General features: G+C 51.1%; 1 protein-coding gene and 2 long non-coding RNA genes across 5 annotated transcripts in view; 2 read left to right on the top strand and 1 right to left on the bottom strand.

Moving 5' to 3' along the window:
- TFAP2A (transcription factor AP-2 alpha) overlaps positions 1-6,420 on the bottom strand; it is a 21,005-nt gene extending 14,585 nt beyond the window's left edge. The window contains exon 1 of one of the 2 annotated variants that reach the window (XM_029945516.1): positions 6,349-6,420. In XM_029945516.1, the coding sequence (XP_029801376.1) occupies positions 6,349-6,381 (33 nt within the window). In that variant the 5' untranslated portion in view covers positions 6,382-6,420. Of the gene's footprint in view, positions 1-1,910; positions 1,998-6,348 lie in introns of those variants that run through there. The other variant, XM_029945515.1, reaches the window with a different exon arrangement.
- Positions 1,760-3,428, top strand: LOC115297033. Its single transcript, XR_003911222.1, has 3 exons — positions 1,760-2,023; positions 2,226-2,371; positions 2,970-3,428. It is a non-coding gene; the product is annotated as an uncharacterized LOC115297033 (long non-coding RNA).
- A 143-nt stretch (positions 6,421-6,563) lies between the features above and the next one.
- LOC115297007 lies at positions 6,564-22,827 on the top strand. 2 transcript variants are annotated; one of them, XR_003911208.1, is made up of 3 exons: positions 6,564-6,743; positions 19,183-19,377; positions 22,757-22,827. It is a non-coding gene; the product is annotated as an uncharacterized LOC115297007 (long non-coding RNA). The 2 variants fall into 2 exon arrangements; XR_003911209.1 differs by lacking the exon at positions 22,757-22,827 and adding an exon at positions 19,651-19,671.
- The last annotated feature ends 483 nt before the right edge of the window (positions 22,828-23,310 follow it).

Raw genomic sequence — 23,310 nt, 5'->3', positions numbered from 1 at the left:
CCGGATGACACGGCTCGCTCTCTCCCTGCGCGGCCCGGCCGCCGCCGCCGCCGCCAGTCCGCCCGCTGGGTTGTCAGAACAAGCGGCACCTCGCCTCCTGCGTGTCCCTGCAGAGCCCCGACATAATTAGACAGCCCAGAGCCGGCTCGGAAACCCGAAATCCCTGCTCCGGCGCTCGCCCACTGCAGTCAAAGTTGAGGAAACAGACCTCACTCTGTTCTCTCTCTCTCTCTCTCTGGCCTCACTTACACGCATTCACACGCGCCCCCACAGGATGCCTCTCGGAGGGAGCAAGTTCTTCGCCTCCCACCTGAGTCTCAGAGGCGCCCGGCGCCGCACTGAGGTTCGGACCCCGCCCGCCTAGGGCTCGACGCCCGGAGCTAGGGTTCGGCCTCCGCGAAGGTGAACTGCTCGAGCCCCGGGCTTGCAGCCCTGGCGGGGACGATTCACCCTCGATTGAGGGGCTCAGTTGCAGTCGGGCCAGTTCGCAGAGCCACCCCCTCCACCCCGGGCCTGAAAACAAAGCGGCCGGTCTGCCCGGGGTCTCTGCGCCCTGCAGCGCGCACGGCCAGAGCCCCCGTAGAAGCGCCGGTCCCCGTGGGATGTCACCTCCCTGGTGCCCCGTGGAGTGAAAGGAGGGCGAAAAGGGAGGGCCTGGGAAGGCAGAAAGATTTAAAATTGTCGACGGAAAGGAGAGGGGGAAGGGAACGGGTGTCACATCGTTCACGTAAACCCGGGTTCTGATTTCAAGTAAAGACAAGACCCACGCCGCTGCGCCCGCACAGACCTCTGCTCCAGACATTTCCAGCTCCAAATGTCAAAGAAAAAGAAAAGAGCAGGAAAGAAAAAACAAAATAGCAAAGGCAGGGACTACCACCTATTTAGGTAATCGTCAGCCGCGGCCCTCCTCCCCCTCCCGTGACTCCTCCGCTCATTTCAGCGGGGGTTGCGAAGGGGTTCACGGCCGCCGCGGCCAGGCGGGTTCCCAGCGCCTCCCGCGGGTGGACCAGGGGTGCTGGGGCTTCCCTGGCTGCCGCAGGAAGCCGCGCTCCGGAGACCCTGGCTTTTAAAATGGGCTCCAGTGAGGCGCGCTCTGTCGGCGCCGCGGGCTCCCGGCACCAGAGGCCGCGTGCAGCCCCGCCAGGATTCCCACGGTCACGCAGCCGAGCGCCGGGCGGCGGCTGGGGCCGAAGCTGGAGGAGCCCGCGGCCAGCCCTCTCGGCACCGCGCAGCCTTCCCACCTCCACCCCAGGGATGCTCTCAGAGAGGGAGAAGCTGCTTAGAACTTCAGCAACATTGATACCTGGAAGCAATCTGAAAGAGAAGCGTTTCCAAACGGAACCCCTTAACTGGGAGGTGCAACCCAACTCAGGGAGAAGTGTGCGGGCCCCCTCTCCAAACAGAAAAGAGGTTTTAGCAAGGGGGAGGGGGGGGAGATAGGAAGGAAGTAAAAAATGAATAAATAAAAGAATAGTAAAGATCGGAGAGGAAGTTAAAGAGAGAAAAGGGTTTTTCTCTTTCCCTTCTCTTCCTGGTGATTGGGCCCCCAGAATCTCGCTGGAGAGACACGCAGGGTGCACAGACGCGTGCCTAATTGCCAGCAACTGCTTCAAAATCCCAAGCTCGTCTCTTCGCTCCACGCTTAGGCAGACCCAAAATTGGTCAGAAAAAAAAAGGGGGGGGAGGATAAAGTGGGACACAAGCTTCGAAGGAGGGAAATGAAAGAAGACAGCGTCCACATCCTTCCTCTCCAGCTTCTCCCTGGCGTTCTTCGGGCGAATCGGAGAGGCGGGCGCTGCGCTGGGGAAAGTTTGTCCCACCCGCATTTCGCAGCTGGCTGCGAGGAGAGGAGGAGCGGGAAGGTAGAGCTCGGAGCCTGCGGCGGCAAGGAGACCCAGCGCCGCGCTTACCTCGCAGTCCTCGTACTTGATATTATCCGTCAGTTTCCAAAGCATTTTCATGGATCGGCGTGAACGGATTTGCCCCCTTCTCCGCCTCGCACCCAAGTGGAGCTACTCTCTGGGTAAGCGCAAAGTGCCGGCTGCCGGCGGTGAGCGCAGGAGGAGGAGGAGGAGGAGGAGGAGGAGGAGGGCAAAACGGAGGAGGAGGAGGGCGAGGAGGAGGAGGGTGAGGAGGAGGAGGAGGAGGAGGAGGCGAGAAGGGAAAGAGCTCCCGTGTGCGCTCGGAGATCTCCCTCTAATGGTAGAAACTTTTCCCTTTTCCAGCTCTTTACGAACAGCCTAATCGCCTCATTAGCATATCAACAATAGTCCAATTGCTCGCCAGCACCGCAATCTGCGGCTGGCCGCTCCGACCCAGGTATAAAGGCCTCTCCAAGCCGCGAACTTGCTCCTAGAGCGCACGCCTGCCGGTGAGCGGACGAAATCTCCCCGGAGACCCGCCGCGTGCCCCTGCCCCAGTCACCCCCAGCTCCCGCCGCCGCGCCAGTCCACCCCACTCTCCTTCCTCTCCGTCTCCTCCTCCAGAGAGATGCCCTCCACAAAAAAACCTGCACAGTGCAAGGTCCAAGCGGCTGCGCCTGGGGCCCGGCTTTCAGCACCTCTCACTCACCCCTACCGCCGCTAACCGCGCGGTGCTTTCGGCCCCGTCCAATTTTATTAGAAATTATTATCCCTTTCTCAATTAAATATAATCACCAACCCAAGACCGGCAAAGTCACTCCAGGATTTTTGCCCAACAAGAGATCGCCTCCGCTCGCAGCAGCCGCCACCTCGGGCCCCAGCGCCTTGGGAGTTTTATTGGCTTTGCGCTCCCCCCCCCCCAGGTTGAAGATTTTTGCCAAACGGCTCCAGTGGCTCGGCTGGGGGTTGCGATCCTTTAATTGCCGCGTGTAAAATAAAAAGTGTACCCTGAAGAGGTTAGTTGACAGCTCCAGGGGTTAAATGATTTTCCTCTCGTTTGTATGAAGCTAGAGCTGACTGATAATTCAACGTGGTGTTTGGGCTAAGGGTTTTTCCTAGGTGCGATGTGGACAAAATACAGAACTCCTATGGAGTCTCGCAGTCGCTTCTGGAGTTGAGCCGAAATACCGACATGTGTGCGCCGTGTCATGCATGCATCAAAATAAATCGCTGGGAACCAACTCTTCGCTGTGCTAATCTGCTCCAGTTTTCCCAAGATCCCCCTTTTTAATTAAAGCAGGGAGAGTTCCTTCATGATTTGGTGATGTTACTAAAGCGGGCGCGCTCACGGCGCAGTGCCCGGCTGACGCGGAACTCGGGGGCCCTGACGCCACCCCCGAGTCCAGGTTGGCCAGTCTGGGGTCTCGGGCTCCACACAGGGACCTGCTCGCCCCGCCCCACCGGGGCTTAATTTTTTCTTTGCTGCTTTAGTGAATTATTTTAAGGGCGAAATTAACAAAAAGACGTGATGTAATCCTTCGAAATACAGAGTAATTAATTTCTCTGGCTGAGCTTCTCATTTGTCCTCCATGAAAAAGTTTTTGTGTGTCTTTCTCACTCTTGAATACTGCAAACTCACTAACAGTAGTAGGTCTGCCTCAGAATTGCTCTAGTAAAGATTTCTGGTTCCGTCTAGGCCTGTTTCTTGCAAACTTCCAGGCCTCCCAGGTTTCCACAGTGTGTCCTTACAGCAGGGTGGAGGCTGTTAATAATTCGAGCATTTCTTAACAGGTGGAAATAAGACAAGAAGAGGGAAGACCCCCCTTCCCCCAAATTTGTAAAAGCACAATTCTCCTCTGGGTGACCACAGTAAATTCCCCAAGCTAGGCAGAGTAGGCCACAGGCCCTCCCAAAACTTAGTAAGAAGACTTGGGCTAGAAGGGGGATCTAGAGCTCGGGACACCTTTGGGACACCTGCGGCCCTCCCCACGCGCCTTGTCCCCACCCAAACACTAGCACAGTTCTTTGGCTGAACACAGCCCGAGATTAGGAGCCACACTCCACCCGGAAAACGGTGAAATTTCCTGGGCCAGCACCACGCACCCTGAGGGGCTGCCCCAGGCCGCCGCCCAATGCAGGGCCTAGGAGTCCCTAGAAGTCCGGAGATGGGCGGCCTCGAGCATTTCCACCTTCCTAACAGCAGCCGCAGCCGCAAAGCGGGATCTGTAGGCCAAATCTTAGGCCTGGGAGCAAGGGATTTTTACACCCTCAGACGGTGCATTTAAGGAAACTTCAAATTTTGCTTTTCCGTTGATGGGCTGGGGAAGGCATTCAAGGCCCTTTATCTTCTTCACCCACCCCCCCCTTGCTGACTGGTGCCCCGCAGATCTCTGGCTCCGCACCCACCAAGGCCGCTAAATTGTTGTTGTATTCCCGCGGAGGGTGCCTTTGAGGTGCAGATTGGGGCCTGCGGGTTCAGCGCCTCCGCCCGAGTTACAGGCGTTGAAGAAAGGCCCAGGCCAGCGCCCCTGTTGCCCCTGGAGCCAGCCTAGTCGCGTTTCTGTGAACGTCATTACCACCACAAGTCGCTTCATTGCATGTCAATGCTCAGTCCTCACCAGCGCCCCGGGACAGTAGCGCCAGGCCTGGGGTTAGAGGTCGGGGGTCCAGGCCTGAAGTGGGGGCGTGCAGAGGGCGTTGGAGGGAAAAATGAGTATCAGTGTGAGACCGAGACGACGAAAGAAACAAAGAGACAGCAAGTGGCTTGAATGGCTATTTTCTCGGCTTGTCACCACGCAGTGGGACCCAGGAGCCCAACAGGCCAAGCCTGAAGGCTCCAACCCCTCCAGGCCCCAAATCTATGTGCCCCACCCTAGAGGCAGGCTTCCTACCACTTGCCAAACTTCGATACTGCAGGAGCCAGGCCCTGAGTTCACTCTTTTCTCCTTCAGGCCAGAATCTCACTGCTTCGGAACCTTAGGCCCTTTGGAAGCTCAGACCTCCACTGAGGCTATGCTTCCGGCGCTTTCTCAGACCTTGGGCCTTCTGCCTCGAAGTAAACTTGCCTTGTGGAGACAACCGCAAAGCCCTCAGCCGAAGATGTCTCGGAGTCTACACCCTCCAGAGAAGAGAATGAGCAAGGGCCCTGAGGCCCACGGGGGCAAGGGAGAGAAAGGTGTGGATTCCTAACATTTGTGTTTGGCGTGGGCATTTGCACCCTTCAACCACAAAGTCAGTCTAACTTTGGGGATGAAATTGTATTTTAGTGAGGTTTAGCTGGGGGGAGAGGTATACAAAAGCTCAGTGTTAATAAAAATTATAAATACAAGGAAAGAAATAAGAATTCAAGACGGATTCCTTTCCCATACTCCAGGGAACATAGTAAAGATAGGGCTTCTCTGAACTTTACTTCTAATGGCACAAATCTGAAACAAGAAAAGGAACTCGCTCTAGAAAGAGCAGGCCCTCGACTTTTCTCTGGAAGTTCAGGACGTTCTGTTCGAATTGCCCTACAGGCTTTTAGGCACCCAGAATCTCACCCTAACCCAGCTTCTCTTGGCCCTGGGGTGGAGGTGGGCGGAAGAGGGCCCCCCCGTTCCCATCATGAAATCGAATACAGAGAAGAGGCTGCTACCCTCACCAGCAGGCCAGAGCTGCTCTGGTTCCCCTAGGGGAAATGTCTGAAAATTAGAAGCCGAGAGCTGGAAGAATGCTCCTGTGGCCGAGGTCGGGTCCCGAGCTCACAGACGGCAAGATCCAGGACCCGCTTGGCCTTGTAATAGGGGCGGCCTAGTGGGGCCGAGTTTGGCAGACGTTGGTTTGGAAAAATTTTGGACCTGCCTTATCACCCACCATCCACTCCTTGTCCAGTCACCCCAATCCATAGCCCAAGCGGCGCAAACTGGCTTCACGACTCCGAATGAGGGAGAGGTTAAACTTTGTGCAAACTCTTTTAAGTATTTCCCCCAAAGAACATTCTCGCCGGTGCGACCCGTCCATCCGGACCCCTTCCCATTCTCCACCCCCAAAACTTGGACACAGGGAGACAGGTGCACCAGAACCCCACCTCATGGGTCGCCATGGGATCTAGGGCAAGAACGGAGGTGTACGGAGCAGGGAACCTTCCTTACCACGCACTGCAACCCCCGCCCGGCGCCCTTCCCCCTCCCGAATTAGTCATCCACCCTTTTTTCTACTGTAGGGGGGCCGTGAAAAGCTGTAGCGCAAACCACAAGTGACCCCCCCCACCTCCCGGGGCCACCTGTGGAGCGTGCGCCGGACTTTCCCCAGCTCCGGGCCCGCCGGCAGCGCGTGTTTTTTCTGCCCTCTTTCTCTCCTGGGAACACTCCTGGGCGCTGCCAGGCGCGCCTCACTTACGACTCTCCTGCCCAGGGCCAGGGCTCTTCCTCTCCGCTTCCCCCCTCCCGGCCCCCTCCCCCGCTCCACCCCCGCCCACTGCAGCCCCAGCCAAGGCAAACCCCCGTACCTGCCAGTCCCCCATTTTGGCAAGTATGGACATCGCGGCTCGGCGCTCCTGGCGACGGGTCCCCGCCGGGCATGGGCTGTAGGGCTCTGCCGGGCCCGCTCCCTGGAATCGCTTAGGCAAATCCTCCTTTTTTACCTGCTCACCAACATCTCACCTGGTCATAAAGAGGTGGGTTGCTACCTGCCGACGCATGCGCGCTAGCGCAGGAATTCACTCCGCCAGCTCTAGTCGCTGCGCCTCGCGGAGCTGACCTGGGAAGTGATGGATTTATAGCCCCGGCAATCTCGCCATCAGCTCCAGCTTTTCCCAACAGCCCCAACCCGCTTTCCCGGTCAGTCCCTGACCGTGGATCCGAGGCAGACTGCCTGCTGGGGTGCGCAGGGCGCGATGCGAGTGTGAGTGGGTGTGTTTTCACACTCAAGACATGGGGGCATCTGCGCGCTCTTTCGTCGACTCTCCCCGCCCCCCCTCCTCGGAACTTTGAGGCTAGGAGAGTCTCCACCCCGCGGGTGGGGGGAGGCGGGGGGGGGGTGGGGTGGAAGAAGAGGGCAAGGCCGGGAGATCGGGCCCGACACGATAGGTCCCGCGCACCTGGCTGCACGCGGGAGGGCCAGGGCCCGGGCCGGGCCTCCTCACCCGCCCGCAAGGTTCGGGACACTCCGGACCCCGCGAGTCTGCAAGCCCCAGGGCCGCTTCGAGCGTCGGATCCCAGATCAAAGTGCTTCTCAGTAGGTGAAAACGTTCGCGACCGTTTCATTTCTGGCTTCCAGGTTTAGTCTCCTCCCACCGCAGATACACACACACACACACACACACACACACTTGCACACTCACACACACTTCTATTTAAGGCGCGCCCCTCCCCCACTCCTCTATAGCTTCCCAGCTCTTTATCTGTTCCACTAATAACTTTTTAAAGGGAGAATGGGGGCGTTGGCAGTTCTGGGATGGGCAACTGAGGTTTGGGCTTGGGGTTTGCTTTCCCATGACAGATAAAATCACTCAAGTGATTTCACCGCTGCTTCTAATTAGAAGGGAGATTTAAAAGAAGCCACAGGATTTGGGGCTCCTGAGGAGCTCACCACTCCGCCAGGAACCACACCTGGTCGGAAGGGAGGCCCGGGTGGGGAGCCTAGCCTCGGGCCGCGCACTCCTCGGCGACCGTGCCGGCCCCATTCCGGCAGGCACGAGATCCGAGGATCCAGGGCTTGGGCCTAGAACTCCTGGGACAGGCTCGGCCATCCCCGTCTGCTGCCGTCGCGAGGACTAAGGTGAACAAAGAACCGCCTCAAACCGTCTAGGACACGTCAGGCCAAAGTGTGTAAAGGGTCAGCTCTGTGCTGAGGAGTGAAGACTTGTCCGCGCGTACCAAAGCCTCCGTCCCTGGTGGCCCTGCACCCTCCCAGCATGGGCGGCGGGGGGGTGGTGGGTGTCTCTCAAAAAGTCCCCGTGTCGCCTAGGCATTTGGGTCGTCCCTGGACTGCGAGACTCCATCCCGGTGCCGATTGTGGGTTTGAAACTTTCTTGGACCTGCCTTAGAACCTTGCCCAACAAGTTTGGGTTTTGTTTGCGGGTGCTTTTTTCTCCCTTGCGAGAATTTTAAATAATTTAAATTACGGCACTAAAAAAAAAAAAAAAAAAACACCTAATGTCTCCACTTCACTTTCCCGGCTTTTTCCACACTGTCGGAATAGGTTGGTGAAAACCGTATTCTTTAAAGTCCAAGACAGACGCGGAAGACGCGCCTGGAGCTCTTCGAGATTCCGGCGGGGGGCGCTGTAGTCTCTTAGAAATGAGCACAGTTTCAGGCCCTTGCAGCCTCGCTACTTGCGCTCATTTGCGGAACTAGAGCTGGAGGCACCTGGGACCCGGCTAGCTGGGCCAGGCCGAGCCCAGGAAGGACAGAAGGACGTGTGCTAGGGCTGGGGTGGGGCGTAAAGAGTGCCATCTCTAACTTTGGTACCTTTTGTGGGGAGAGGGGACGTGGCAGGGCTTGTGCAACAGTGCCGGTGTGCATGAGTGCGAAGCCAAGCCGCCGCTCTGGGTTGGAAGGGAGTGGACAGGAAGATTTGGAAGCGAAGCAGCCCAGGCCTTGGGCATGAAGGTGTCTGTTCAGATGATTGGGGCTGCGGCTGGGTCTGGGTGGGGGTGGAGGAAGGAAGAGAAGGAGCAGTCGGAAGCAGCCAGGAGCTAGAATTTAGCTTTGGAGTACGACCACTTGGGGTCTAAACTCCGGTTTTATTTACAGTCAGCAGGCTGAGTGCTCTGGGGCAAGTTGCTGAGCGTGTTTGAACCTCAGTTTTACTCATTTGTAGAATGGGTAATTTGTTGTGAGAATTCACTAGAGGAATGCGTGCGCTAAGCGCTCAGCACAGCGCTAGCCCAAGATGCACTCTCATGCAGGGCTGCTGAGCCTGGTCAAGCACGGTCTACTCCGCCCCATCCCCCATCCTGATAGTACTCAAGACTGGTTCAGTTCTAGGTGGGGTCAGCCCCGGTATTCCTTCCTTAGGCACCCCGCAGTCAGACTTCGTGGTCAACAGCACCTCCTGGGGCTCCCTATCCGCCTTTTACCCAGGAGTGGGTCCTTCCCCTAGCTCCAGAGACACTGGCTCTTCTCTCTTAAGGGCCTTTCCCTATCTCGACCTCCTCCCTAGCTCCGCACCAGCAGGACTCTGCCATCTGGAGGGGCGGGCAGGGGCAACACCTCCCAACCTCACCCCGCACCCAGGCTCCAGTCAGCCACCTCGTGACTCAGCTGCACCCAGTGCCAGAGCAGTCCCAAGGCCACTGAGTGCGCTTGGCGATCCACCTCAGCACCTTGCAGCCTCCAGCCTCCGTTCTGTGGCCTGGGGCCCCCAGAGAACCAGAGAAAAATCGGGCTTTTTTTCTTTTTTTTTTTACAGGGTAGAGAGAAGGGAGATCAGCAGACATTCCCCTCCCCTCTCCCTGTGCGGCAGCCACCCAAGAAAAGCAGGTTCTGCACCTAACAGGTCCTGGAGTTCTGGGCCCAATGGCAAACTTTGCAGTGTATGGCTCAGTGCCTTGGTGCAGGTGGCGGGAGCTTCGGGAAGGGGCTGGAAGACTTGGTGTCAGATTGCGCCGGCCTCCTAGCTTTAAGTAATGCTGAGGCCCCTGGTGTCCCGGGATATCCGGGTGGAGTCTATTCCTACCCTGTAATGCACCATCAACTCCATGAGTTCCACAGTTGCAGCGGGAGCCATCTTTCCCTTAGGGTTAAAGCTTGGCTTGAATGGCATTCCTCCCCACCCCAAAACTTTCAGGACCCCTACTCACCTCCTTTAGTCACTCACCATCAAGTGCCACTCCCTGCCCCCGCAGGGTTCCCCTCCCTGCATTGGAGGCCTCTTAAGACATTGGAAATGGAAACTTAAATCTGAGCAATGGGTTGACTCAAAATTTCAACCTTGTGGTTGCCTCAGCTTACTTTTCCCTTGGAAGACTCAAGGATTTTGGGGACAGATTGAGTGACCACTCAGGGCATCTGGTGCCTCTTTCTCTGCAGAGGCTTGACTTTCTGGCCCTTGGGCCTGACGGAGCCTGTCAACTCTGGGTCGTTCCTGGGTCCCTCTCTGCAGTAAACTGGTCCCCAAGATCAGAGCAGGGACAGGAGAGTGTTTGACTACTCAGAGGAGAAAGCGAGGGGAGTTGAGCAGTGACTGGCGACGCCAGGACGCTCCAGGAATTCCTCCAGCACCCAAAAGCCCTCTCAACTCTCCAGTTGGGTTAGGGCAAAGGAATAGGGTTACCGGTCACCACAGATGAAAGAAGCCAAACCTCTTACCAAAGGTGCCCAAGGAAAGTGCAGAAGGGAGGAACCGTGCCCCTAAGGCGTGGTCACCCAGGCGCCTCCAAGGCACGCACTCTAAACTGGAAGTTCTTGGAGCAGTGGGTACAGAAGGCCCCAGGCAGGGGCACAGTAAGACAGGTGGCCCAGAGGCCCAAACCCTAGACATGCCCTGGAGGCCATAGGATCGTGACCCCTCCACGCGTGGCCCAGGTTCCTCCAGGCGCCAGGCGACAGGTGCAGTCGAAGCCTCCGCCGCCCGCTGTGCCAGGGCGGCCGCCGCTCACCGGTGCGGAACCACTATCGGAACGAGTTTTCGCTTCTGTTTACAAAGCAATCCTGCCATCAAAAGAGGAACAAAATCACCACTTATCACACCCTGTCATAAAGTAATCTGCCCTGGAGCGAAACCCTAGCGAAGAACTTCGAGGTGTGTAGGGGGGGGGGTGCGCGCGCCCGCAGTTGTGCGCGCTTGGGAGCGGCAGGTGGGCAAAGAGAGCAGAGGAAAGGGGAAACCCTCCCAACTCTTCCAGAGTAAATGTCTTGAACTGGCAGTGACCCTCCTGGCGGGGAGAGACAGAGGGTAGCCCCAGCGCTGGCGACCGAGCGAGAAAAGAGAGCTTCGCCCAGGACTGGGTCGGACAGGGCGTCAAATGTCTCCCTTTGCTCTTTGGAATCCACTCATTTGCAGCCTCTGGCCCGATGCCTACTTTTCTGGGGTCTTCAAAGATGCTCTAACCCCCACCTCCATCCCCACAGATAGGCAGGGGGGAAAGTGAGTTCTTCGAAACAAGGAGGTCCATCTTGATTCCCCTCCCCAAAGGGGCATGAAGGGCCCACAAGATAGTCTTCAGTAATTCCTAACCAGTGGGGGAGGGTTTTGCTCCCTCTAATCCCCATGGTGTCCCCCTCCCCCATACTCATTGTTGAAGAAGGTGTCCTTAAGGATGATCGGGCAATATTGATCAAATGGTCTGGAAAGTGGCCAGGGAGGGGGGTGGGTTGGGAGGTCATATTGGGAAATTATAAGCTACCCCTGCAGACATGCAGGCTATTGGGTTATCTCCACTCCTGGTTTGTCTAGAGGGAGATGGGAAGCCCTTCAGGCAACCAGAGCTATCTATGTCCAGCAGAGACGTCTGGGGGGCTTCCTCTGGGGTGGAGGAGTCTTTTTGCCTTGGAAGGGCCAAAACAGCATGCTTTCCCACCTTCCCATTTCCCTCCTGCCGTGAAGACTTTTCTAGTCTTGCTATTATAATTCACGACTTAGTAATAGAACACATGCAGAGTTTGGGCCTGTGCACAGGTGATCCCCAAGTCCAATACTACTCTCCCCACTCCCACTCTCCTAGTCAAGGGAGTGATTTCCCCTGCAACCCATATTAACGAAGCAGGACGCCATTTGGTGAATATGTATCCACAGGCACTTGGATTTGGGACTTTTGGTCTCCATGATGTTAGCCTGAAAAGTTTGCAGTCACGAACCCTGAGAGATACCACATGGGATATCCCTGAGCCCGGGCAGGCAGACTTATCAATGTTAAAGTATCATATGCATTTTAAAGGCCTTGGAGGAATTGTTTCATCCTTTATAATTCCTGTATGGTTGATGAAAACAGAAAGTCCAGATGGTAGGGAGAAGGACTATTCTTTCCCAGGACTGGGGAGCTAGAGCCAATGCTGGCAGAATCGCCAAGAGCAGGCTAGGAGAAGGTCCTTGCCCTCCCCGCCCCCTCGAACAAGTTGTCTTGGGACAGTAAATGACTTAGGGAAGCTACATTCAAACTTTGCTCTATATTAGAATCACCTAAAGAGATTGAAAAATCTTGATGCCCCAGTGGCACTTGAAATCAACGGAGTCAGAATTTGGGGGATTCGGTCCCAAGCAGAAATATTTTTTTCAAATATCCCAGGTGATTGCATGGTTCAGCCAAACTTGAAAACCAATGGCTTAGGGCAATGGTTCTCAAAGTAGGGTCCAGAGAACAGCAAGATCAACATCATCTGGGAACTTATTAGTAGAAACGCAAATTCTTAGGCACCACTTTAGTTGTGGGGAAAACTCTGAGGGCCCTGCAGTCGGTATTGTAACCGGCCCTCCCAGCGACGGTAGTGCGCGCTCAAATTTGAGAACCACTGACCTACGGAATTGTGTGCTTGTATTGGAGGCAGAGTTTGGAGGCTGACTTTCCAATCCGCAATTATTCACCTTTGTCTTTGTGAAAACCTGCGAGCCCCGGCGTTTATTTGTCCAATGGGGTAGGGGTGTGTGTGTGTCCGTATCTTAGGTAGAGAGAGGTTTAAATCTCTCCAGCAACTTGCCCTGCGTTAGAATTATTAACCAACTTGAGAACAAGTTCAACACCAGTGCTAAACAAGAACCTACAAACTCAGCGTTTCCCGGTCTCTGTCAGTGGCGTCGGCCAGGTTACAGTTTAAACCCACACCTGGGTTTTACTTGGGGCCAAATGTAACTTTTACTCAAGCTCTGAGCTCTGGGATTCTTTTTCTTTTCGGAGTCTAACCTCCTCTACACTTTCTCTCCCCGCCCCCAACCCCCAACTCCTTGAACCCTACTAGGTAGCCTGGTCTCACTCGCTCAGACCACGTGTGTGGGACGTGTCCTGGGAATTTAAAGTCCCACCACAACTATCCCTCCATTCGACAACTTCTTCCAACGCTGAGCGAGTGAAATCTCCCCCCGACCCATCTTGCCCCAAACCCGTCGGGTTAACTTCGCTGATGTGGTGCGCACCCCGTCGCCGCGCCTTCTCGGACACTCCGGCCGGTTCCCTAGGGCAAGCTTGCCCCAGCGGTACCTAAAGGGCGCTAGGGTGGCTGGGCGGGGCGGCTGGCCGCCCTTCCCTGCTGCGGGCGGCCTGCGCGGTCAGGTTCTGGTTGCACCTGGCACCGCCCGGAGCGCGCCCTGCCTTCGGGGCCTCCCACGCAGCTGCCCCTCCGGCCACGCAATCTAGAGCAGGGTACGCGCCCGGGTGCCCCGCGGAGCCTCGGCTGGGGTCTGGTCACCATTCGGGCTACAAGTGTCTTTCCTTGGAAAGGGCAGTATCTGGGCAAACAGGTGGGCGTCGCTCGCAGGAGGCGCGGACTGGCGCGCTGGGGCCTCCGGCGGGCAGTGCTCCGAGGCTCGCGCCGCCGCCACTTCGTGCTGCCGAGTGGATCAGCTCCAGGGTAGCCAGGCCGGGGTGCGGGTGGGGGGACCCCGAGGCGGAACCTTGCGGCCGCAGCGGGACGAGAGGGCGCCGCGGGGCGGATGGAGGGCCGCTGAGCAGTGGCCTTCGCCCGGTGGAGGGGAGGGGGCGGGCGGGGGCGCCCTGGCGCCAAAGCCGGGCGGGCCGGGGGCGGGGGGGGGGTGCGGAGAGCCGTTCGGGCTCCCTCCCATTCAAAATTCAGAAGCCGGTGGAGCCAGAGAGTCTCCAAATTACTGCAAGTCTCCCGAAAGTCTGGGAAGGGCGCCTCAAAACTTTCTGCCACGCAGAGCCGGGGCCGTCCGGGGGCTCGGTCCCGGTTCCCTTTGTGCGAGCCCTTAAAAGTTCGCCGGTGTCCCGCTGCCCGGAGGATGGACTCCGACGAGACTCCGTTTCCTTGCAGCTTGTTTCTAGTGTCAGAACTGGCTGCCCTGCGTGCTCTGAGATTTTCTCAAGGATCTGTCACTTTAATTTAGAAATCCGAGGTAAGGCCTTCTTTTAAACCTTGGAGACCACTAGCTTTGCCTTTCTGCCTTCCTGGAGGAGGCAGCGGCCGCTGTGCTCCGCGGGGACCGGCAGACACCAGATTCCACTGCCGATTTTTCAGGCGACTACAGGCTTTAAAAGAAACAGCACACTTGAGTTGCCATGAAAACCTGTCAAGAGTTCCATGAGTTCCAGTAGTTTCATCTCTTGCCATTTCTTAACGACGGAGCCTTCCGGCTTCTCACGTGCTGTTGGAAGGCCTGCTCCGCCGGGAGGGGGCTTTGCTGGGCGTGTTTTGAGACTATGCTAGACTGTTAGGGATTTCAGAGTAACAGGCCAGCCGCCTCTGGATTTCCAATCACGGATTCCAAAATCAAAGATGAGCGTATGGTGCTTCTCGAGTCTCGAGAAAAACAGTTTTTTGAAGACATTATTCTTCTTCAAAATAAAACGATGCCGAACATGCCTCTGGAAACCTGGGCGGAGGCATTGTTCTAATGGTATTGTGTTTTTCTGTATGTCCTTCTGCGGAGCAAGTCGCGCTGGAAATTTAAGTTGACGATTTAACAAGGGCAGATCAAGTACATGAGGCTTTGAAAAAAATGGACATGCCATGCATCTCTTCATCTGTTTCCAAACTCAAAACGTATCCCCCCCCCCCCGCCCAAAACCTTACAGTGTAAATTACACAGCCTTTCTAATTGGGTAATTTCAGCCCTTATGTTGTGGATATGAGAATTATACAATTTTCCTTTGAAGTGTGGTGCTGAGAAAAAGGAAGAGGAATTTTTTTCTTGGGAAGTGAGTGCAAACACACACCAGAACCTGACAATTTATACGCACAGTTCGCTTTCTGACTTGACTCTTCTCTTTGAGAATTACTATTTAAAATACCAAAGTTATGGGACACTAACTTAACTGTGGTCTTCAGCTTAAATATGTTATTCCTCAGTTTGAAAACCGCTATTTCATCTGCTTCAGGAACATTTAAAGGCAAAATCATCTAAGACACTTAAAAAAAATTTTAAACCTTTTATTTATTTTTGTGAGGCACGCAGAGACAGGGCATGAGCAGGGGAGGGGCAGAGAGAGGAGGTTTCACAGAGTCTGAAACCCGCTCCAGGGTCTGAGCTATGAGCACAGAGCCGGATGCGGGACTTGAACTCACAAACTGTGAGATCCTGACCTAAGCCGAAGTCGGGACCCTCAACCAACTGAGCCGCCAGGCGCCCCTAACACACTTTTTGACAGTGTTTGTTTATTGATTTTTGAGAGTGAGAGAGACAGCAGGTAGGGGCAGAGGGGGGGGGAGAGAGAATCCCAAGCAGGCTAGGTGCTGTCAGCTGAGAGCCCTCCATGGGACTCGACCCCACAAACCATGAGATCATTACTGAATTCAAGAGTTTGAGGCTTAGCCAACTGAGCCACCCAGGTGCTCCTTAAGACACTTTTCTAAACAGAGGCTCAGATAATAGCAGCTGGCTGATTTAAATTTCTAGTTATCTTAAAACTTTAAAAAGTTAAAACTACAACGGGACCCAACTGTATGAATAAACTGTTTAATTACATATTTCTCCTTTCATTGTTGGAGCCCTCAAGCAATTTTATATGCAATTCAGGTTAAGAAAAACATAAAAAATACATATCCAGTTTGCATATTCTTATTTCATTCAAATATTTACACAACAACTCCTAGGATATTGACACATTTTTAACATCTTTTTTCCCCCCCCGTTTTCTTTTACTGCTAGAAAGAGAAGCTAACAAAGCAAAACTTCTTTAAACAATAGGTTTCCTTGGCTTGGCAGTTCTCAATGCCAACACTAGATGGGAACAATATGACTTGTGATTTTCAACAGTGGTCTGGCTCAAACTTCCCGAAGAGAGTGAATGCAGTTCGCTTTTTACAGTTTTATCCCAGGGGAGAAACCATCTAAGTCACAGAACTTGAGAGCCTAAGAAGGTCTGATCATGATGCCCTTCACCACAAGTGTGTGTATCCTGAGCCCAGTCCTGGTGGTCCATGCACGGAGCCCAACACCATTCACCTTGTTGGTCGCCAAGAGGTCTGGACTCAGTGTCCAGGCTGATGGCCTTCCCCTCACCACACCTGTTCCTTGATACCGTGTCCTAGATGGTGCTCAGGATTAAAGGCCTGATTAATTACAAAGCTTTTTGACTAAATGTTTGTAAACCGAGGTATCCGGCCCGCTTTAAAGGAGTTGGGATTAAATATGCCTTATGTGTCCATTGTTAATTGCAGATAGGGAATGTCTGGTGTTGATGGAAGAGACCTCTTGAAAGCCTTGATTCTGAATGGTGCTGGAGGGATGGCTCTTGGAGCTAATGTGGATGCTTCATTTGTGACTGCTTCCTGCGAATGAGCTCAGCCTCTGCTGAAGGCTACCACAAAACCAGAAAACGTACAAAACTTCTAGTCTGACTATCCCTGCGGTTACCTGTCTCATGAATGTGTCTTGACCATTGTCTAGACGCCTGCTTGATATTTTACAGCACACAATTCCAGTATTAGAACCCCACTTTTAGTAACAAGTGATGGCCAGAATTGCTGTTTGGGAATATTAGAGAATGATAAGAAACCAGTGGAAATAAGAAGGAAAACATTAAATGGGTGGGGAAGCGAAAACTAGAAGTAACTACCAAAAGAGGCTGTTTGATTCATCAGTAATCGTAACGATGAAAATGGGCTTTGATAACAGCTGAAGGAAATCTTCACCAATAACCAGTTAATAAGTTCATGTGACATAAAATTTCATGAACTTCTACAGGGAAGGTGTGGCTCGATACCACCAAACATTCTGGAGAAGACACATTCCATTTATAAGGAATGCTTTTGATAACCTCCGAGGTGGCATATTTGGAAGGAAAACTGAGTCATGGGGACTACCCCCATCTCGGAAATCCCCGGCGCTGTGTTGAAGCGCATGATGGAGAAGCAGCCTCAATACCATCAAATAAACAAACCAACCCCCTCCCAGGAAAATCTCTTGTAAACGTTTTCCAAATCTCCAAGGTAGAACTGAAAGTTTTTCCTAAACATTTGCTGCCCCCATGTGTTTCTTTAGAGAACTGAATGTTAACATGAAATCATGTTTATTTAGCGCCTCCAGTACAGCATTCAGTTTAGACACACAGAACCTAGAATCAGAGAAACACCGAAATCACCATAAGAAAGAGCACCAAAGACAGGGCTGAAGAAAGGTGGAGAAAAGATCTTACTTTGGCTTCAGCGTCCTGATGTAATCTCCAGTAATTACATAACCTCTCACTGCCTCCGCCTTTTAAAGTGTGTGGCCAGTTGGCGGGATGGGGTGAGATGGGAGCCACATTTTTTTCTCCGAGGTTCTATTTAGCCTTTTATGTGGTGATTCTCATTGAGAATACTAACACAGAAGTAGGAAAATCTAGTTATTCCCTTTCTGGCTAAGTAGTCAACTTGGAGGTATGCCCAACACTCACGAATGAATTTCCTGTCTCATCACTGGAATCCATTACCTTGGTTTTCTGTCATCTTGAGAAACCTGCTTCCCCGTGTCTGAGTAGCTCTGAGCCAAAGGAGACAAGAAAGAATTCGTTTTCTTTAATGGCCAACAATTATGCAGTAGACCGTTTGTGACTTCAAAACTGAAAATCATCTTCAATGTTTACAGTATGTACCAGTAACAGGTGCTTCTTTGGATCCAACTGGTTCTTAAATCTTCTGCACAAGCAATGGTCAACTTAACAAAACTGTTCTCTCCCTACTTCCTGGATAACAGAACCCTGATTTTTAGTTTCCAGGCGACCACATGTTTCAAGAAAGGCTGGGTCCCTCCCTTACCCAAGGGGATGAATCTTGGCTTTTCTAAGAATTAGACTATTCACTGATTTCACTGCTTTCTTTTTTATTCAGAAGTTTTGTTTATTCTTATTATTATTGAGGTATAATTAACACACTATACGTTATTAGTTTCAGGTGTACAACATAATAATTCGATATGTGTATGTATTATGAAGTGATGATCACAGGTATAAGTCTAGCTAACATTCAACACCATGCATAGTTACACATTTTTCTGTTTTTTTAAAGAAATTTTTTTTAATTTGAGAGAGAGAGAGAGAGAACATGTGCGAACAAGGGAGAAAAGCAGAGCGAGAGAGAAAGGGAATCCTAAACAGGCTCCAAGCTCAGTGTGGAGTCTGATGTGGGGTTCAGTCCCTCAATCCTGGAATCATGACCTGAACTGAAATCAAGAGTCGAATGTTCACCTGACTGAGCCACCAAGGGGCCTCACAAAGTTTATTTTCCTTAGGTAGAGAACTTTTAGAAGCTACACTCTTAGCAATTTTCAAATATCCAATACAGTATGAACTAAAGACAGCCAGCATGCTGTACATTATATTACCATGACTTATTTCTTGTGTAACTGGATTCTAATACCTTTTGACGCCTCCACCCATTTTCCTAACCCCAAACACCCCCTGGTAACCACCAATCTGTTCTCAAGCTTTTGTTTGTTTGTTTTCCGGATTCCACATGTAAGTGGGATTCTATGGTATTTGTTTTTCTCTGTCTGCTTTATTTCACTTAGTATAATGTCCTCAAGGCTAACCCGTGCTGTCATAAATTACAAAATCCCCTCTTTTTTATGGCTGAATAGTATTTCTCCACAGTTTCTTTATCCATTCATCAGTTGATAAACACTAGGCTGTTTTCATATCTTGGCTAATGTAAAAAATGCTGTAATTAATATAAAGGTGCATGTATCTTTTTTAGCCAATGATTTCATTTTCCTTTGGATAAATACCCAAAAGGGAACTATTGGATCAAATGGCAGTTCTATTTATAATTCTTTGAGGAACCTCGATACTGTTTTCCAGGGCGGCAGTGCCAAGTTACATTCCTACCAACAGGGCACAAGGGTTCCCTTTTCGCCACATCCTTGCCAACCCTTTTCATTTCCTGTCTTTTTGATACTAGCCATTCTAACAGATGTGATTACTGTTCACCATTAATCAGAATTTTCGGGGGAGGTTCTCTAAAAATCAAATGCGTAGGCCCCAGTCAGGAGAGTATGGTTACTTGGTGTAGAGATTGATGGGGTTTGAAAACTCTGCGCGTGATGCTAGTGTGCAACCTGGGTTGAAAATCACTTGTCTAAGCCAGTGATGATCATTCCGCTCCCCTCTCTGGCAATTTGTTTATGAATGAACATGTGATACTATTTTTAGCCTTATAAGGAGAAATCTGCTTGGGGCGCCGCATCTAGGAGAGTTTGCCTCACTCTTAGAAAGGATGAGAAGATGAGGTAATGTCTTGATTTTCTCTTCTAGGTTTTGGTTGTTACCCTCTGAAGACATAAGGACTGTGATGTCTGGAGCTCGTGCAGCCATTTTGTGACCATGAAGGAAGCTCCCATATGCAACGTACAACTGAGTGGAATGACAGAAATAATTCTGGCCTTTGATGGTCTTGCTAAGCTGCTGGATTAACCGACCCCATAGCTGTCCTCCCTCAAGACTTCGTATGTATGTAAATAAAGGCCATTTAATTTAGTTGGAGCTGTAATCATCGTGATATACTGAGAGTTCTAAAAACAAGTCAGCCCACATATTTTAAATGGGGTTCCTTGAACCATTCACAGTGCATCATCCTGGGATCCTAAAGAATTCTGCGAGTATTCTATAGGGATGTTTTATAAGTAGGATTCTGTAATGGGTGTGTATGTGTTTATATAGTAAAAAGCGTGAAGATATAATTCCTTTCATCTGTTTAAACTAAAGCAGTGCATTTGTTCGCAGATATGAAGCAAAGACTGTGACAGACATAACCTACAGGCGGAAAATTTCTTATTCGACCTGGAGAAGTTTGCACCTAAAAATAAAGACATTTTCCTTACAATGCATACAAAATCCTTAAAGTGTTGCAAAATGTACAATTGGATTTTTTTACGACTCTTATCTTCTGAGTGATTATGAGTGCTATGAACTTTATTACTACTTGCCTTGAATATTAAAATGTTACGATCATGTCAAGGTTGCTGATTGTTTCTTAAGAATTCCGATTGTTTCTTAAGAATTGTTCAGGGGTGCCTGGGTGGCTCAGTTGGCTAAGTGTCTGACGTTGGCTCAGGTTATGACCTCAAGGTTAGTGGGCTCGAGCCCCACAGCGGGTTCTGTGCTGGCAGCTCACAGCCTAGAGCCTGTTTCAGATTCTGTGTCTCCCTCTCTCTCGCTGCCCCTCCCCCACTTGTGCTCTGTCTCTCTCTGTCTCAAAAAAAAAAAAAGAATTGTTCAGCGTTAGCGGCCGAAATGTTTGAAAATTCCTGTACTCCAATCTGTTTTTCTTTGAAAGGATCCGGCCCTCCTTTTTACTGTGAGCTGTTGTTTCCATTTTTTGGTACCATTTTCATCATTAGTATACACATCACCACTTGATGTACTGTGAGGCCCTTTAACTCTTTTTTGGGCAGCTTATTTGTTCACATGAAACTTTCACACAACAGCTATGAGTCTAGTGCACAGGATTCTAAATCATATTCAGATTCATGAGCCCTGCTTTGAATATCACACATTAGTGCTAGAATATTCATGTGCCAGCATCCTATGCCTGACAAAACAATGTGATAAGTGATTGCCCAAGTAGTTGCTTGGAGGAACTCAATTCTGGTCTAGCATTCTTGTGTTTCCCAAGCATTTCTGGGGTATTAGTAAAGCATATGTCATATGCATATGTTTCCTGGCTTCAACATGCGCCTATGTCTAAGAGAGGTATTACTTTTAGCCTGACCGCCATCTATTACAATGTGAAATTTAAAATTCAAAGCCCCAAAGGCATTAACTGTAACATTTCGGGTTAACTTAGGTGGAGTTTTCACCTACTGGTGTCTCACTCTATATATCTAACTTTCAAAATCCAGTTAAGTTCTCCTGACCTGGAGATAATACAACACACCGTCCCATTATCAGCACCATGGAAGGAAGCTATGTAAACACGAGCAATAATATTCATAATATAAATTATGACATTTCCTCAAGGGAACTGATTCATGCAAGCCTATGAATGTATTATATGTAATAATCATCATAGTTAACTCTGCTGCTGTTTTTTTTTTCTGTTGTATTTTTTATAAAAACAGAAATAGTTGGGGCACATGGCTGCCTCAGCGTCTGACTCTTGATCTCGGGGTTATGAGACTGAACCCCACACTAGGTGTAGAGATTGCTTAAATAAACTTTTTTTTAAAGTTTATTTATCTATTTTGTGTGTGAGAGAGAGAATGCATGAGGGACAGACAGAGAAGAAGAAAGAGACTCCCAAACAGATTCCACACTGTCAACCCCGAGCCCAGTGCAGGGCTTGACCTCACAAATCGTGAGATCATGATCTGAACCGAAACCAAGAGTGGCATGCTTAACCAACTGAGTCACCCAGGCAGCCCTTCACTAAACTTAAAACGCAAAATCCTCAATAAAAAAATAAAAACAGAATTAGTCTTACAAAGCTATTTGTTATCTGCAGAATCCTTTGTGCATTAAGAATGCTGCATTTGAATATTTAAATGCATAAAGGTCAGATAAAGAATAGTGTGGGAGGCTGGAAGGCCAGGAGGAGCCGGCCAGCTCCCTCCCTCGCCTTTACACACAGCAGTGGCAAATATCATCAGCAAATTTAGCAATGATTGTATTTTCTAATGTCTTCAGAGATTCGATTGTCTCTCTTTAGAGCTCATTGCAATAGTTAAGAATTTTCACTCTCTGGTCTTTCCCCCCCCCCAAATAATTCTTTTTTTTTTATAATAGTTTATTGTCAAATTAGTTTCCATATAACACCCAGTGCTTCTCCCCACAAGTGCCCGCCACCATGACCATCCCCCTCCCCCTCCCCCTTCAGTCCATGGTTCGTCTCCATTATTCAGTAGTCTCCCTTGATCTGTGTCCCTCACTCTTCCCCGCTCTCTTTCCCCCTTCCTCTCCCCATGGTCCCCTGCCAGGTCTCTCCTGTTAGACCTATGAATGCAAACATATGGTATCTGTCCTTCTCTGCCTGACTTCTTTCACTTAGCATGACACCCTCGAGGTCCATCCACTTTGCTACAAATGGCCAGATTTCATTCTTTCTCATTGCCATGTAGTACTCCATTGTGTATATATACCACATCTTCTTGATCCATTCATCAGTTGATGGACATTTAGGTTCTTTCCATGATTTGGCTATTGTAGAAAGTGCTGCTATGAACACCCCCCCCAAATAATTCTTTATGTTAGTGGTCTACATCAGTTTTTCCCTGTTTTCTCTGTGTGACACGTAAGCAGCTGTTGGGAATTCTTGGTAGGATCACCTTTGTCATTGTTAGTGATTATCTCTGGGCGAGGCACCACAGTGTGGTTCTTTCAACTGTTGAGCACACTCAGCAGGTGTCTTTGGTGTGCCATGCCCTATTCTAGATTTTGGGGGTAGAACAGTGGAAATAAAGGACAGAAATCCCTGCCCATGAGGAGTTTATATTCTAAAGGGAGGAAACAGATGATAAACAAGATAAGTAAGTGAAATATGTAGTGTGATGGGCAATGATATGGGATAAAGGAAAATTAAAGGAAGAAAGGGAGTTAGGAAGTACTGGGAGAGTGCATGATTTGCAGTTTAGATGGTAACATCTGCATCACCAAGGAAACCAGCAAGTGCAAAGGCCCTGAGGCAGAAACATGACTGGCTTATGTGGTTGGAATAAGTAGGCAAAGGAAAGAATAGTAACCCATCAGGCCAGAGAGAAATTGAGAAATGGTAGAGGTTTACAGGCTAGAGGTGCTCATGGCCAAGGACCTCCTGAACCTCTATAAAGACCTTAGCTTTTCCTCGAAGGGGTTTCTGCCAAAGAATGACATGATCTGACTCTTATTTTAACAGGGATGCCTTTGCTGCTGTGTCCCATAGCAGGGCAAGTCCAGGAGTAGGAAAACCAGTTTGGAAGCTGTAGCAATTACCAGGAGCCCAGCTGAGAGGTGCTTTCAGGTAAACAGGAAGGGGCCCGAGATGGAGCCTTGGGGTTCTCCAGTGGGTAGCCTCAGGGGAGTGCAGAGCCTTTCTCAGCCTGAGAAAGTAAACACCAAGGAAGCAGGAGGAAGACCATTGACCACGGGCTCTGGGAGTCAAATTTTCAGAAGAGAGAGGGAACGCCTGTATCCAACGCTGCTGATAATCAGAGCAGGATGAAGACAGAACGTACACCATTGGCTGCTGTCCTAGACACAACCTTCTCTGATGGACTCAGAAGGCACATCGCAGTCAGAAAGCCCCACAGTGTTAGCCAGAGTCTCCCCATGAAGCCTGGATCATTTTCAGCTGTGTACTTACCCCTTAGTGTCCTCACAGGTACGGAGGTCTGAGACTTCCTACCTCAGAGTGGGAGAACCTAAGAAGATAATGTAGGGGTGCCTGAGTGGCTCAGTTGGTTGAGTGTC

Source organism: Suricata suricatta, chromosome 7, assembly GCF_006229205.1.
Source record: "Suricata suricatta isolate VVHF042 chromosome 7, meerkat_22Aug2017_6uvM2_HiC, whole genome shotgun sequence".
Lineage (NCBI taxonomy): Eukaryota > Metazoa > Chordata > Mammalia > Carnivora > Herpestidae > Suricata > Suricata suricatta.
This window is presented reverse-complemented; position numbering and strand designations above follow the sequence as displayed.